This window comes from Larimichthys crocea, chromosome XII (genome assembly GCF_000972845.2).
Source record: "Larimichthys crocea isolate SSNF chromosome XII, L_crocea_2.0, whole genome shotgun sequence".
Lineage (NCBI taxonomy): Eukaryota > Metazoa > Chordata > Actinopteri > Sciaenidae > Larimichthys > Larimichthys crocea.
In genome coordinates this window covers 24,890,642-24,908,356 of record NC_040022.1, presented here as the reverse complement: position 1 = coordinate 24,908,356, position 17,715 = coordinate 24,890,642, and the positions used below count along the sequence as shown (strand labels likewise).

General features: G+C 44.5%; 1 protein-coding gene across 7 annotated transcripts in view; it reads left to right on the top strand.

Annotated features, from left to right (window-relative positions):
• Window positions 1-299: 299 nt before the first annotated feature.
• The window catches only part of bahcc1a (BAH domain and coiled-coil containing 1a), a 62,222-nt gene continuing 44,806 nt past the window's right edge, over window positions 300-17,715 (top strand). For 6 of the 7 annotated variants that reach the window (XM_019261124.2, XM_019261125.2, XM_019261123.2 and 3 more), the window contains exons 1-2: window positions 300-534; window positions 3,701-4,025. In XM_019261124.2, coding sequence (XP_019116669.2) covers window positions 3,854-4,025 — 172 coding nt within the window. In that variant the 5' untranslated portion in view covers window positions 300-534; window positions 3,701-3,853. Of the gene's footprint in view, window positions 535-3,264; window positions 3,539-3,700; window positions 4,026-17,715 lie in introns of those variants that run through there. The other variant, XM_019261122.2, reaches the window with a different exon arrangement.

Below are 17,715 nucleotides of genomic sequence, written 5' to 3'. Positions count from 1 at the left end.
TATTTGCATGATTAAGGCCACCGCCTGCACATTTGATCACCTACTCTGCATTAGAAGCTGTGCTCGGGCAGCACTGAGCTCTATTGTGAGAGATCCCGTGCTTTAAATCTGGCGCTTTTCACTCTGTTTAGCATTGCCAGTCACCACACCATTGGCCTGTGCTGCCGACCAATCAGAACCTTCCGTATCTCCGGGCGGGCGGCACGATCTCATTAACATGCAGGTATCCGACCAATGGGAGGGCGTGTTTACCCTGCCCCGAGCCGCGAGGTACGCAGTTGCACCGGGAGAGAAACCGCTGCTCGGAGATCCGAGCCGCGATCCAGCCAGGCCGGAAGCCCTAGTCCCACTGCTTCCATAGACTGAACCAGAAGGCTACTGCAGCCTCACATGGAAATATTGTAGGATTTCACTCTAGCCACATGGTTTATTTCAGATTTTGATTTTAAATGGGCGTCGCACTCGGCCTTGCTCCTTGCCTCCCTGTGTTTTGTGATTTTATAATTTATTGTTATGCAAGGATTTAACATACCAGTAAGTAGTAATTTTATCTTTATTTTTTTTTATTGAATAAAACACATATTTTAAGGCCTGTTTCCTCGTTGGAAAACGATAGCTGCTGTATTTAGTCCAAAAAGAAAGAAAGAAAAAAAAAGCTAGGCTATATGTGACATGCTGTTCATTATACACAGTGCATTGCTCATAATTTTTTAAAATAACAAAACAGTTTAGGCCTGTGTATGAGAATTATCCTACAGAGAATAAATCGACGATTTAATCCACCGAGCTGCCAAAAATACATTAAATCAAATTATAATTTATTATCATTATTAGTAGCAGTGTTAGTGCTGACAATAATGATAGTACAGATAATAATAATATTAGCTGAGATAGCTTAGATCATGACGTTAGGGGCAATTTTGTAATTAAATAAAAATATCTAATCATGAGCGGCGACTTCTTTGCTGATGTTTTTAATTATCTTATATTTTTAGAAACGTGACAGGCTACGTATTTTTCACATTTGGGTCAGATTTATTGATTAATTGTTCAGATCTGGTAATATTTGTTGCGAAGCTGCCGGTGCTGTGTAGACTACGCTCGCTGTCACGTTACAATAAAGTCCAAACGGTGAATCTGCACGGAGAGGACGAGGGAGACGTGTTTCTACTCTCCCCCGGTCGAGGTGCACTCCCTGCCGGCCAGCTCAGTCACGGAGGGCCGCCTGTATCTCGCAGCGCGATCCGACCTATACAAGCATAATTTGATTTATCATCTGCGTTTCTGCTTTCGATTGGATTGTGCAAATGAAATTGACAGCTGGTTAAATGAATTGCATTAGGGGCGTCGATTATTTGAACGGTTTAAAAAAAAAAAAATTGGAGCGTATATTTGGAGGAGATTCGCACATTTAATGATAAAATGACAGAAAACAGAGGTGGGGGTTTACGCTGCCGCGATTAAATTCAAATAAATGCACATTTACAACATTTACACAGCAGAAGTCTCTTCTCTGGCTCGTAAATGTTGATTTTTATTTTTATTTTTAATTCCGAGGTTGTTAGTGGACATATAGTGTGGGCTGAAACGCAACAGCATGGCGAGGGGGAAGGTAATGGCTGACTGCAAAGCACTTTCTCAGTATGGAGACAAAGGCAGTCCTCCTGACGGGCGGCCATTCACCTTGGATCTCTATGCAAGTCCACAAAGTGAAGACTCAGCTATCATGCATGCAATAGCAAAGGCTTCTTAAACTGTTTCACCTTAAGATGCCCACATGCATGCACACACATTAGCTCACGAAGCCTCGGTGGAAGATATTTAGTCCAAGGGAGCTCCGTATGGAAGGATTTTATTGTTGTTGATGTAGCACTGAATTGTAGGCTAGGCTGTAACTGGCTACATGGGGAGATAATAGTGCTGTGAGTGTAATAGCATATATGATATGCCTGCGAATTCTCACCCATTGTACAATTTAGATTTTTATATAAATGTAATTTAATTTATGACAAAAAAGAAAAAAAAAAACAGGCTTTAATCTTGCTGGGAACCCCCTGCAACTCCTTCGAGAAACCCTGTAGGGCCCCCAAATTGAGAATCTATAATGTAAAAGCACACATATTGCCTTCTGTGTTCAGAAAATTCACTCCTGTAGGATTTATTTATTTATTTACTTATTTGGAACTATAAAATTAAGCTGCCTTCTGTTTGCCTGCTTTATTTTTTAATTACTCACAGCCATCACTGTGGCACACAATTGGCCTGTCACGTTTAAATGATTGTTGTAAAGACAAAAAAAATACAAAGAAAAAAAAACATATACATATATATATTTTACAGTGAAACTACCTTAATTATTTTAATTTATGCGAATGAGATTTTTTTTTCTACCCAATTTTGACTGAATAACGCTATTTTTGTGGCATGGCAGAGGATGTAGCCTAATGTATTTACTACTCCATTTGATTAACTGACCTGAAATAGGTCAAGGCAGATGAAGACAGTGAGAGTGCAGTTATTCACGTGCACACACACACACACACTCACATAGGGGGGGCGCGCGCACGTGCAGATATGCACACACACACACACACACACACACACTAAAAGAGAGAGTCCATGTCTTTTAGGATGCATCTGTGATTTATTTCTGTTCTTTTTTTTTTAAAATATCAGACCTCATGCTTTATGATTTGTTTCGAAACTTTATAAACTGACAGTGCAGGTTCTTCTTGCCTGAAGAAACGCAAATTGGTCGATGCATGATGCATTTTTTTTCCACTTTTATGACAAACTAGGATATTTAGTCTGCAGATGATCCAAAATATAATATATTTTACTGTTTATGCCAGCTTCTATATAAAATCACTGTAGTGCAAAGAGTGTGAGGTGTAATGAACGCTGGATGGAGAGAGGCAGTGTAAAAAAAAAAAACGCCTGTATCAATCCGAGACAATAGGACGAGCAGGAGCAGGCAGGCAGCGTTGTTCACCTTGAGATGTAGGCTGAGTAGGCTTCCATCATTTGTAGCCAACCCAAACAGGACAACACTTCCACCTCGAAGCGTTGCAGATTGTTACAGCAATCACGATTTCATTAAAAATATGTATATATACGTGTATGTATTGCATGTTAATAAGCTTGCCATGGTTTTTGGGAGGAGGGGGGGAGTGACAGCTGGCAACTGCTGACGTGGTAGATGAATTAATAGTTTGGATAAAACAAACGAATGATATGAAGATAATTAAATTTTTTAAAAATGGGATGTATAGACGCCTTAAATGTGTCAATCTGCTCCGTGTGTGTGTGTGTGTGTGTGAGTGTGTCTGTGGAATATGAAATGCTCTTCTCCATATGATGCATATCAGGCCCTGTATCCCAGGCTGATCAATAGAGCTGAATGTGAGCCCGGCTCAGTGGGCTTTGGGGCGCCTCGCTGTCCGTTTCTATCTGCGGTGACTTATTTTGTAGCATCATTTTTAGGTCGAATAAGGGTGATTTCAGCTTTACGCATAAGAAACCTGGCTATGACTGAAAGGTATTACAGCAAAATCCAATGGGGCGGAACTAATGATTTGTTTTCTCTTATTTTATAGCACTAGACTGCACTGTCAGTATTTTGCAGCGTGTAATTCTTAACCGGGTTTTTTCATTTGACTTGTTAATGAAATATTGCTTTGGTTTTCTTTTGCTCTGACAGAAAAGATGATCGGGGGCTACGTTTTTGGCTGGGGAAGCCTGCGATCGACTGAATGCAACACATAGATCTGAAGGAAAGGATTATTATATGGGTTGCATTTGATTTTCCTGACCTGCCCTATCCGGATTTCGGATTACTCAACATTCTTCGGGAATGGAAGGACGGGATTTCGCTGCTCCGGCGCACCTCCTATCAGAGCGGGGCGCCCTGGTGCACCGAGCCGCCTCTCGGATCGCTCCCTCGGGCCACAGCTCTGTACAGCATGCCGGTCACTTCCCGCCGGGAAAATATTACCCCTCGCACATACCAATGGCTCCCCACTCAGGTTAGTCAAACATCTGCGTGGGTTTTTGTCACACAAGAATGTAGCTACTGAAATGTTGTTTGTTCCCACAGCGGTAACATCTATCTATCTCAGAGCTGGCTGTTGTTTCAAATGCTCTTCTCATAATGTTGCGCCATAAAAACCTGTTCATTTATCAGCGTGAATAATAAGCCATGGCCTGCATTTGTGGCGTGGTACAAAGCTGATTATTTTTGCACAAAAGAGAAGAATAGACGGGGCTCGCTGCCTTAAATAAATGGTTGCTCAGGTGTGGCTGTTGACAGAGTTTCACTGTCCAAATATCAGCTAATAAATCAGGTGAGATATGATTTACACTGGGCCTACGATTAGGATTTTTTTTATTATTAAAGCAATAAAAGCATTAGTTAAACAAATAGCCGCTTGATAAGTTAGGTAAATGCCACGATATTTAAAAAAAAAATGACATTTAAGAATCTGTTTTATCCTGCACCTTGGAAGTTGGACAGAGCACACTGGACCTGGTTTTCTATTGGCCCTGGAGCTGAATTTGAAATGAGATTTCGTCACTTCACGTTACATTGATAAGTGTCACATCGGTGCCATCATTTGACTAAAACCCTGAGCCATCCCCGGAGGCACGAGCAGAAGCAGAAGGAGAAGCTGGATGAACAGGTCTGCACGGGTTACAGTGTGTGGACGTTGTAGGAAGATGAGCAATACGTAGAAAATCTTCTTTCTATATTGGGCTTCAAAGTGTCGGGGTGCAAATGTGTTCACAGTGCATGCATCAGGTTTAACAAGTGACTTGGGTATCTTGTGTACCCGAATGGGCACGTTTACAAACATGATTACACACACACACTTGTGTCCACATAAAACAGTCAGGATATACAAGTCTGTGTTTAAACCTTAGAACAGGATCATCTACAACAGCTGAGATACATTTTCCTTTTGAAACAAAAGCAACTTATGTATGGTGAAATGCAAAACCCCTCTAAAATATTCCTATAATATTCAGGGCAGTGTTACTTGATTTATGATAACTTTGAGGTCACGTGCATTGGATCTAATTAAATATATATGTGTGTTCCTAATTTTGTGTTGAAAGAAAAATATTTACTGCACATCATTGGATCACAATATGTATTGTTTTTATTATGTTCACCCATGTGAAACAAAACAGATTTAAATAAGTCACAACACTGGCATATTGATTGCATCAAACAGTTGCGCATATGAAACAATTGCCTTTGAAAATATGTTAATGTGGCGTCTAAAAGACACAAGTTTGTGCTTGCAGCAGCTGAGAGATTTTGGGTCAGAGGAAAGAAAGGAATATTTAGCTCTTTAATGTTATTTTATGTCACGCATATTAGCTGAAATGATCAGTGTAGGTGGTTACATGAGGTATCAAAGTAACCTCTAATAATAATTTTCCTGTTCCGCCTTTGCATTTTATTTATTTCTATATTTTAAATATCTTATTAAACTGATGTGTACTGTAGTGTTGTGGTAGGCTAATTAAACATATTTTTTCAAATTCGCTGTGTTTATAAAGATTTAGAATTCATTTGCAAAATCATGCTAAACACGAGGTATAATTAGGTATTCAGGAGAATTCATGGGCGCCGTTCACCATTCATCTCTCACCATTCATGTTTGCTTTTGGCAGTACTCACACGAACACACACACACACACACACAGTGCCTACATCCGTATGTTTTTTTTGTTTTTTTTGCATGGATGTTTTGTTGAGAGCATGGAGGCTAATGTTGGCTACAGGGTACAGGTGCTCCTTCAACCAGATTTGGTGTTTCTTTTGTAGTATTGTGCTGCACCAACGTGAAGACCTACCCTCCAAATGTCATCACTGCTCAATGAGCAGCACAGGTGGTTTATTGTTCTCCACAGTCTTGCGTGTGACTGGAGAGAAGTCTATCTAATATCCTCAAGATTTGGAAAATGACTTAATTCTTTACATTTCTGGTATTTTATTGAATTAACATGGAGAATAATCTCATGAGTTCACCAAATCCCCTCTAGGCGCCGTTAAGAATTATTTTTTCTATCATGCTCTGCTGATGTACAATCTTTGATTTATTATTTTAATAATAATATTTGAAAATGTCAAGCATGTCATAATGCAAATAGGTGGATGAGACATGAAGCATAATTCAAAATTATTCATGGCATATATTTTTAACATAGTAATTCATCAAAACAGCACACAATGCAAATTTATAATCCACGTGTCATGAGAAAAAATAACTCATTTTTACCCTTTCAAAGATATTTTCATTTATTATGTGCATATAATAAATGCAAGCAATATAAGGCGTTAAGTATTTTTTTCCATTTGATCACACTATCAAGTCAATGTAATGTTTCTTGTTGTATTTTTTCAGTCAGCTTTCCCAAATGAATACAGGCCAGTCACAATATGTAAGAGCAGTCAAATGCTGGTACGTTGTCTGACCAAACTGGTCCCAGACTGTTGTTTGTCTTGACAGGGCAGGTCATTAGTGTCCCCTCAAGTGTCCTGTATGCTAGCAACATTAGCACAACTGAGGATGTTGTTTTCTGAATGTGTTGGATCCCTTCAGTTTCTTCTGCACTTTCCCCCCGGGGACTAACTTGCACACTGTTTCACATGAATACTTTACAAAGAGCATGAATATTTCAGGGTTGATGTAAAAATGCATTCAGAGGCAGGTTTCTGATGTGGCTCCTTGAAAGGGCTCCTCTGACTTTGCAGAGGTATTTATTGTGAGAGCTCCCTTCACCCTCACCGCTGAAAAGAGTGACGGTGGTTGCAACACCCTCCCGTTGCATTGTTCCTTGCTGGGTTACAGAATTTCAACAGATTTTGGAAAAGGAAATTTCCTATCTTTCTTTTGTAAACACTGTTAAGTCTGGATGCAATTAGGCAACAACAGACACATACACACACTCCTACCTTCCTGCCCACTGAACCGTGTTAACTTAGAGCCGGTGGAGATTCTGTCAGTGTGCATTTGCCTCTGTCCATCTTCACCTACTACAAGCCAGTCATTTGTAATGCATGTCAGGTGGTCGATTTATAGTTTGCACTTGCACTGTGTTCTGGGAATGTGACATTGGAGCAACTTCTCTCTCTGTGTGCTCGCTGATACAGCGAGGCACAGACCTGTAAACTCATCTAATGCGGTTTAATTCAGCCAGTTCATTTACAAGGACTTTGAAATAGTAATTTTATCTTTTGCTGGCTCCGGCGCAGACTTGGAGACAGTCATCCCTTGGCTGTGAGACTGAGATTCAGATGTTGGATAGTGTCAAAGGAGGAGACACACTGGAGCTGTCTTTACTGCTGGCATTTATGGCTGTGGGCTCATCTTTCAGCCATATTGTTCTGATCAGTGTGCTCCGGCTGAGGTGTGGCTGTGTGAAAGCAGCAGGGGTTCAGAGGCTGTCCATGGCCGAGCTCTACTCTAAACACCCCATGTAATCAAAGGTCATATTTGTGTCATCTTGCTCACTCTGCCTCCCCTTCCTTTACATCTCCTGTGTCTCCCTTTCCATAAGCTGTCCTCTCTCTCCTCCCCTCCATTTCTCGGCCTCCTTTCTTTTCCAGCAGGAAGATCCTTGTGTCTGGGAAGCGGTGGTCTTCCTGCCACTTCTGTTTTAGCCACCCTCCCCTGCCCCGGGCCATTGTTGCAGACCCCAGCTTTGTGTGTGTTTTACGGCTGCTGTTAAAGATAAAAAACAGTCCCTTCCACCCCCTTTATTGTTTTCTGGTAGGATGTCCCTGTCATTCCCTTGGTTTTTATGTCCTAGCTGGATATCCGAGCAGCTTCCCCCTTCAAAGGTTAGCTATGCTGTCTGCCTTCTCCCATTTTTTTCCAAAGGGGAATAAATAACTTTACTGAGACTTTTATTGAACGTCTCATTGCTGGAATATCCCATGGGTCTGTGGTTGTTAGGAAGAAGCTTCAAAGACAAACACAGGTGTTTGGTGGAGTTAGCAAAGGGCTGGTTACAACCAGGGTCTTTTAAAAGAATAAACCTCAGTGAGTAGGTGATTGTTGTTTGCGGGAAGGGAGATTTCTTCTTCTTGGCCTTGTAGCTCTTGCTGTTGTGAGAATTCACAGTTCTTACCCTGCTTCCCTTTGGCTTTACCTATCCCCCACATCCTTGTTGACCCCAGACAAGAGCGGCGGCTGGAGTGTGTTGCGTGCTCAGCGTAATTATTTAGCAGCACAGCATCCAGAGGGAGTGAAAACCTGTGCCTGTCCTTTCCCTCTAAATCAAACAATTTTCTGAATTTGGTGAGAGAAATTCCAAGAGGCGAGCCTTACCTACCTGAAAAGAAAACTGATATGTTAAATAACCCATCTTAAATATTACATTAAAAGCGGAGCCACCGTGCTGGAAGTACAGTGACAGAACGCGGGTCGTAGGCCAAGTTCCATTTGGCCTTGTGCACGCCCTCCCTCTTTCGCTCCAGCTCTGCAAAACAGAGTGAGAACCTTGGCCTGTTGTCGGACTCGTTTGTGGATTGTTGTGAGATGACACGGTTCAGACGCGATGTCACAGGAGTTCCCCTGAATAGTGGAGGTGTTGCTTGGCATTGTACACCTGGCTGAAATAGCACCTTGCCCGGTGCTGCAGCCATCTGTCACCTACCCCTGACGCTCCCACTGGAGACCCAAATGACTTGTCAGTTTATTTATTTATATATTTGCTGAAAGAGCAAGCAAATACTTTTGGTTTTTTTCGAGTTGACTTTGGTATCTTTAACACTGGCAAGACAGTTTTGATCATCAAAAAATAAATAACATTTATTACACTCAGGTAACTTAAGTGACAGATTTAATGTCGGATAAGTTATATAATCAGCTACTTTTCTTTTAATTTCTTTGCTCATCAGCAAAACTGTCCACAGAAATTGAAGGCTTTGGCTGAGCGGGAAAAAAAAAAAAAAAAAAAAAAAAAGGATCTGGCTTTGCAAGAGGAATTTGGCTAGTGAGTGGCCATTCTGCCTCAGAGACGGGCTCTTCAAACAGACCGCCACCCACACTACACCGTGTGGCATGGTGCCACAGAGCCCTTGCCTCGAGCATGGGGCGTGTACACAGGACAAACACAAAGGAGACCCACGGGTGAGAGTGACGGGCAGGGTAATACCTTCCTGTATCGGATTTCAGGGCATTGGATTTCAAAACCTTCTCATCTATTTTTAAACTCAACACGAGGAAGTGAGAAGTTGCATTAAGAATCCAACAAGGCTATGTAAGTCTTTTGTTCACTTCCCATGACGAGCACACACACACACCAAAACTTGGAAAAAAAGAAAAGAAGCTGGACTGGAAATACATTGTCGCAAGATTGAATAGACTGATACATTTGCCCAAAGTCAACCATTGCTGTTTTGTTTGTGATTTGGATCTCTCTCTCTCTCTGTTTTGCTCTTTTTCTCTGTCTTTTTGTCTCTCTCTCGTTCTCTCTTTCTCCCCCCTCATATCCCCACCCCCCTTCTCCCAGTATCAGGCTGCTTCTCATCAGGCAGCCCCAGGCCCACCTCAGCGCATGGCCCTATTGCATGTGACAGCTGTTAGACATTATTAACGGCTCAAGCAGAAAATCCAGATTACTTGTTTTTTAATTTAAATTTTATCATTGTAATCATTCAATGAAAAGAACAAAAAAAAAAAAAAAAGGGGCCGTTGCCCCTATTGTTGTTAGCAGATTTGTGGTCAGTGACAATACTGTATGCACATGAGTGTGTATGAGTGTGTGTGTGTGTGGTTATGTTTGGGTGGGCGGCTGCGTTTGCATGAATGTGTGTGTGTGTGTGCTGAGCTGTATTCTCCAGACACCCCCCACTAGAGCCGAGGCACCCTGTGGTTGGCTGTGAGGCCTAGACAGGTGCACTGTTAACCCTCTAACGTCTGAGTCTGCCCCCAATGGATCTGCCGCTAGTGCTCCTGGTGGGATTTCATGCTCGTGATGCAGCTTGTGTAGCCGTCCCAGTTTGTGCTGCATTCTAATGATGTGTTCTTCCTCTGCAGATAGAAGAGTTTTGTCTGTGAAACGCCACTGTCGTGAACAGAGTGGCCGTCCAAAAATTTGACAAAGAACAGGCTGGAGTTTCTTTTGTAGCGCTAACAAGTCGTGAATGCATGGGATTTATTTTGAGAGGCAAACAATTATACAGCTCATCAGTTGTTCATGTACAGTGCTTCCTTTCTGCTCCTGTTTGTTTTTGTATTTGAGATTTTCTCTCTCCCGAGCCTACCTGTTTCAAACCATGATCCATAAACGGAGATGGTTGGTAGGAGGGCAGGACTGAGAGCAGATAAACTCAAATAAATGGGCCACGATTCTGTGATTGTCAGTGGAACAGCGGGCGGCGGTGACACAGTAGCAAACAATAAGGTGCGCAGCGAAATATATGCAGAGATTTGCCATTAAATATATATGCAGTATGCCTCTCAAGGATGTGTCAGCCCTTTTGTGAGAAAACAAAGATTAGCATCAGGAATTCCATTTTAATAAGTCTCTCGGGACCATCCAACCAGCTGCCTGGTCCTCAATCCAAAGGGGACTTGTTGCTCTCTCTCTCTCTCCCTCTTGCATGGATTTCCTGTGCCCTCTCTGACATTGATTAGAACAAAGATCCTCCACCCTCCCTCCCCTTCTGCTTTTTTTTTTAACTTGTTTTACATTACATTTTTTTCATGTCTGCATGTTCTCTCTTTGATGTGATCTATGTCCATACCATGTCTGCTCCTCCCTGCAGTGCCCGCACCTCCCTTCTTCTCTTTTACATTCATTGTCCCCCCCATGTTTCTCCGAGTGGGTCCCCTCTGTGCCCTCCACCTCGTTCTTCTTCTTTTTTTTTTTTTAAATGTCCCCTCTGCCTGGTGTGACCACTAGGCTACACTGCCTCCTCTCTCTGATACAGTACATGTCCTGGGGATCTGGGGCAAATGACTGGCTCCTCAGCAACAGATGTGTGTTTGTCTGGTGGTGCTGCATGCATTAGCTTTCCCGTGCTCGCCTCCAAGGCCACTGACCTACCCTCTGGTGAGCGTGGGGGGAGGGGGATGAAGTGAGTTTGTGTGTGTGTGTGTGTGTGTGTGTGTGTGTGTGTGTGTGTGTGTGTGTGTGTGTGTGTGTGTGTGTGTGTGTGTGTGTATGCACAAGAAAGAAGACAGACAGAGAGGAGTGCGACAGCAAGACTAGATGCACACTGTCACATGCTGTCATACACTTACTGGTGCATTGCAAGCAGACACACACACACACACACACACACACACACACAGAGAAACACTTGCACATCATACACACTCACACATCTTGCTTCCCAGGAGGCCATGGGGCCAGTGGGACAGAGCAAGCTTGAGAGTCTGGTTCGTCTGTTTACATCTAATTATAGAAACAGTACTATTTCTGCAACCACTGCTCCAGCTTTTTTATATTCTTACAAGAGGGAAAGAGAGAGAGAGCGAAGTGAGAGAGAGCGAGAGAGAGAAAAAAAACAAAGCTCTGACAGCCTTTTCTCACAATGGTGAACGGTTATCTCATCCCCTCAGCGCTGCTACAGTCTGCAGGCTCTCAGTACAGTACAACGGGAGACAGAGGGGGAGGGGGAGAGTGTCTTGTATTGTAAGCCCTCTCATCCTCATGTAACATGAATGTGCAAATTTACGAGAAGCGAGCAAACGGCAAACAAGGTGATATATTTTCCCCATTAGCCCTACTGATACATTCAGTTGACAAACACCGCGATAAAAAGAGAATCATTCCTTCACCCCTGCCCCCGCGGGCTTCGCTTCGACCCGGCAGGAAAGCGCTGTCCATCACAACAGTCAAAACAAAGGGAAGAAAAAGTTGGTGTTGAGGATTAGAGTTGTATAAAATGTATCTAGTATTAAAGAGACAGGGCCAGTGTGGTAGTTAATCCTCAAGCTTGGTGGCTGATATCCAGCTGAGTAGCTGTTGTTAGCCAGGGGGGGGGCCTAGAGGAGGAGGAGGAGGAGAGGGAGCAGCCTGTCATGGAGAAGCTGCGCTGCCTGTCGGCCCGCCTGGGGGTGCCAGGTGAGAGCCGGTTCAGGGCAGGGTCAAGCCAGACAGGTTGCAGTCTCTTGCAGGTGCTTTCATAAAGAGCCCCCAAGGCAAAATCCACAGCCCGCTGGATGCAACCTAAGCCAGGTGCTCCCCATCCCCCCACCCAAATACATAAACCACTACATAATGGAAATGTGTGCTCGCGTACACCCCACTGCCACCACCCATCCACCCCCTTTATTCAGAGACATGGCAGGTAAATTAATTGGCCGTGAGTATGTAACGTATATGCCGAGATAAAGGTGCGCTGTCTGGCCGAGGCGTAGCGTAACGGCCGTAATGATGGCTCCATTGTGTTGATGTTGAGGGGGGTAGTTAGCGGCACAGCCAGCGGGGCCCTTGCTGGAGGGTTGGATAGTCTCTGATTAATAGTGGGGAATGCTTTGAAGTGACACCCAAGTGCACCGGCTCACAGGCTAATAGCAATACCATCAGTATATGGAGCGCTGCCTCTTCCTCAGTCTTCATTAGGTAACGTTTCCTCAGCCACCCTCCCCTCACACGCCCGCCTCATCTACAGAGAGCCTTTAGGAGCTCTCAGGTTTTTATTTTTGCAATTGCTCCATGATTTCACCGTCATTTCTCTCTGTCGTGTTTGGTAAAATAGGAGATTTTTTTCTCTCTTTATCCCTTAAAGGCAGCAGAGAGGGAAGGCAGAGAGGAGGGCCCGTACTCACAGAGCCCCGCCACATAGGTGAACTGTGGCACGGCCCTAAAGACTCGTGGGATTGATATGGCACAAGTGGGACATGGCCAGGGACTATTCCCAGGATCCATTTTGATCTCCCACACTGACAGACGAGCTACAGCTGTGGGTGTGTCTGTGTATGTGTGTGTGTGTGTGTGTGTGTGTGTGTTTAGGAAGCCGAGGCGGGGAGGCAGGGTTGGGTCTGTCAGCTGTTGGAGTAAAGTAAACTATTAGCGGTGGGAGAAGGCAGTGTTTCCAGCGAAGAATTAGAACCACTTCTAATTGCAGTGAGGTTGGGCTATGATTACATGCTGGCTAATGCACTGACAGACCTCTCACTTGGCTGGCTCTCAGAACACTGCTGAAATGGCTGAATGCCTTTTGGTTATACAGCATAATGGGAGGGTGTGTGGATGCACGTGTGTGTGTGTGTGTGTGTGTGTTTGTTATGTGTGGGTGGCTGCCTGTGAGTATCTGTGATTAAACCTGCTTTTAACAGTGGTTTTCTGTGCTTTTGGCATGTTTTTGTGAGTTATGCATTTTGCTTGCATACGCCCGTGTGGGTTCGCGTGTGTGTTTTGCTGCGTGATAACCGCGCTCCGCTTGTTTCTTGAGTGCCTGTCGTTATTTGTAGTGGAGGCAACTTTTCTTTCCAAATCAAAACTCAGCTGGCGCGACTGTCTCTGAACGGCGCGAGAAGAAGAGTGTGTGTTTTTGTGCGCGCGCACGCGGGTTGTGCATGTGTATGCCCACGGGAAAGAGCAATCAAAGGAGCTGTGTGGTGGAGAGATTGTACAAAAAGGAGCGAGAGAGGAAACAGAGTGGCAGGCAGCTGAGAGGGCAGCATGTGGGGGTGGACGGGGGGCTGATGCAGGTGCCTAATTCTACCTCAGCCCTGGGCGTTTTATATTCCATCCATCGCTCTCTTCTCCACTTCTGCATGGGGCTGTTGTGGTATGTAGTGAATCCACCTGCTTCAATTACAACGTTGATTAGCCGATATATGTGTGACAGCAATCACAATAATAACACACACAGATGGATTTGTACAGCGTTATACTGTAAGTCTGTTGCATAAATAATCAGGCAAGATTTTTTTAAGAAGCTGTTCATTTTTCACCTCATAATTTTAATTACTCTTTTTTTTTTCTTTTGCTTGTGGAACAGCTTGTTCTCAGGTGTGCAGACGCCCCCATTTGCGAGAAGCTGTGGTTTACTGTTTTGTTGGCAAGTGCTTTAAATCACTTCACATTCCCAGCATATGGGATGACAGTTATGGGAGTGTATCTGCTGTTTCTTCATCAGGCCCTTGGGCTCACGTTATCTCTCTTTTAACTAGACAGAGGGAATACAAAGATTTTGTGGTTGTTTCGGAGGGGTCACGAGGTCAGAGCGAACTTTCAACACAGTAACGGGAATTTTTTGTTGCGTTCATCTCTGCTGATTACTTAGCGATGGGTCATAGATAGGCTGGCGGGTTTCCCAGGCGTTTGCTAAGGGATAAACAGACTGGGTTGCACAGATGTGGATTTGTGTGCAGTTGTTAGGAAACAAAACAGGACATGTGCTGGGTTTATTTTGATGATGTGGAAGGTTTCTACCTTCCTGGCTACTGTGTGATGGACCAATGAGGTATGAGGAGAAAAGTGGTCATCCTTGGTAACAGGGCATTACCAGACCAGAGCTGTCTGTACACATGGAAACTGGATGGATCAATACCACTGGCATGGTGGAGGTGGAGTAAACTATGCAGCTGTGTGGGAGGGAGAGGATGATTTTGCATACTGGAACATGTGATGGTGCTGCAGATGTCTGTTATTTTCGAGAAAGAATTGTACTTACGCTGTAACGTCAGTAATGTATTAATGCCTCTTTTTTTTCTGGCTTGTGTGTGTAAATGTGCGTATCCCCATTTGACAGATCTTCTTTCAGAAAGTGGAGCTGCTTTGAGGATCGATACTGACACACTGTCTGCACAAGTACACATACACGCACACACACGCACACACGTACACACACTTTTTACGCTCCCTGTCTCATCTGTCAGTTGACAGAGTTTTCTCCGGCTCCGTGGGTTCTCTTTCCAGCAAAGCAGATGGTGAACATTCAGAATGAAAGCAGATCCTAAGTCTTTTTGGATCTCCATCAATCCAGCAGTCTCTGGGACCGTCCTGCATGGGGCTCAAGTTTCTCAGCACACTGACTGAGCCTTCCCAGCTCCCCAATCAGGCCGTAGTTACAGCCTCCCCTCCACAGCGCACATATGTCCAGTCTGCAGTGCTTTTTAGTCTCACATTGTTGAGACTGAGGGCTGCTGACAGTTGCCCCCATTGCTCACTCCTTTTGCTCCCCACCAGTTCAGTAGATACCTCCAAATCCAGCAGGGTGCCTCTATGCTCTCTCCCAGTGTGTGGCAACATACTGTGTGCATATAGCAAATGCTCTGAAGAGCCCATTCCCCTCATCTTCGTGTCCCCTGTCCCTGTAAGTAGCAGCTGTACCACCCAACCCTCCTCCCTCAGCCCTCCACCCTGTGTGTTTTTATGTGACACAACGAACAGGATTTATTTCAGCACGCGTGCTTGGACCCTTTAACGGGGCTGGTTTGAAGGCGCAACACTTTGAAGCTTGCACCGCTCCTAACTGTAAGTGATTTTATGAGACATGTTTCTTTGCCAATCAGCCAGGCCACTGCGCCACAACCAGATTGGTGGAGAGCAATGGGGGATGCCATTCCAGCACACACCATCTGGGAGTGTGTGCAAAGAGGAATGAAGAAAAGCGTGCGTTCATGTGTGTGTGATTCCGCACATATGTTTGTGTAAGTGTGTGTTTGCGTGCATGTAAAAGGGAGAGAGGTGGTTAGCGCTGGCTGTGAAATGGGGGGGAAAAAAAAGTTTGGCTTTTTGAAGGAGGCCTCATACTGCCCCTGCCTGCGTCTCCTGATTTATGAGCTTGTGAAGGAAATCTCTCATTTGTCACTTTTCATCTCTTTTCTCCCCGTCATCCTTTTTTCCCTCCAAGGAATTTTGCTTTTCCCCTAATCTTCTACTGCTTCCAAAGGCCGGAGAGGAAGAGAGACTAAGAGAGGAAGAGAAAAAGAGAGAAGGAAAGCAGCCAGGAGTGAGCTGCTTTCTTTCCGTATCTGTTTAAACCCATGTTGAACAAAAGCCTTGTCTTATTGGATATGTTTTAGTAAGTAATCATAGGTGTTGACATGTCAGCGTAACGTATTTTGCTGTGGTGAGGATGCGTGTCATTAAGCAGTGTATACTTTCTAGCTGTAAATAATTCAAAGCACTTGCTATGGTACTGTTCCCGGTTCACTGTGGTTTGAGCATTATTGCTGGAAATAGTAAAAAAAAAAACATTGGATCTGAATCCTCTGTGCATCACTGTGTCTGTATAGAGAACATTTCTGGCCACGGGGACACATACGCCACAGGTTTGCTGCTAATACCTGCAAGCCAGTACATTACTGCACCGGGGTCACAGTCAGGCCAACTGCAGTCTGGAGCCTTAGCGTGTGTGTGTGTGTATGTGTGTGTGTGTGTGTGTGTGTGTGTGTGTGTGCACATGAATGTGCACTAATCATGTGTTTATGTGCCAGTGTGCACCTTCCTCACTCAGGTGCTGGCTATAAATCTGCCTCACCCTTTCCTGGCCTGCTGAGGACACAGCAGGAGCGGTTGGGGTTTCACCCTATTACAAAGCGGGGGAGGAGAGAGGGAAAGGGAGGGAGAGGGTAAAGGGTTAGAGGGGAAGAGAGATAAATGAGGGAGGGGGCTTAATGAGAGCCCTGGCTCACATGATTATGGGACTGGCTGATAGAAATCAGGATCTTTCTCAAAGAAGTCAATTAACCCCCTCCCCCCTTCCCTAATTATGCATGGATTGCTCCACTGGCTCTTTACTGATAGGGCTGCTCCGCTCAGCTCAATATGCAGACTCATGCTGCCCGAGTCTACAAGGGGTTTTGTGTATTGTGGGAAGCATTCGTCAACCCTTTTTTTTTTTTTCAGAATCTGCTGGCAGTCAACGTTAAACTCTGGCTTTTTCAAAGCCATTAGTTATCCGCAACACCCTCATCTTTCTTCTCACCTGACAAGCTGAGAGCAAGTACCGGGCAGAGCCAGGAGGGGGCTCCACCCCAGGAGGCCTCCGGTCATTAGTGCATTAAAGGCTAGATGATGGCTGAACTCTGTGGTCAGAGTAAATAAGCAGTGTTGTAGAATGTCAACACAACCAGGCGGCTCCTTCACAGCACCCAGTGTTGACATAACTGCTCTCTTATCTGAGAAGTGCAAAGCCCAGTCCCACAATAGAACACTGTGCCAGAACAAATACAGTAAGGAGATAGAAACCGCACTCTCTCCAACACACACACACACACACACACACACACACACACACGCGCTCACTGGCTGTGAGGGAATGTGTCATATGGCACTACAATTCAAAGCTGCTGCTGCTGCTTCCGCTGCTGGCATCAATATGGTACAATGTATAGCTGATAATGCAGGACTGTACAGGAGCAGCAGTGTAATCAAGTTGTGGTCCCGGCATGGGCTGTTCATGCTACTAGAGCGTCTGGTGTTCATGTGAGCTCATGAAAATAACGGGGTGTTTAGGATCTCAGTAATCTGGATGAAGGGACCTGGACTCTGCTTGCACTGTTCAACGTGGCAAAGAACGAAGGCCAGCCTGACAGTCATAAGACGAGCTCTGCCATCAGGCTTAAGTGAATGAGCAGTCTGTGGAAGTTGCAGCTGTAACTATCACTTGTGTGAGTGTGTGACGGAGAGAAGGGAACAGGGAAGAGAGGGTACGGAAAGAAAGATTGCCGTGGTTTGCCTTTCAAACCCTTGTTTAAGTACCTGTGTCACATTTGCTATTTTTCTATGTCA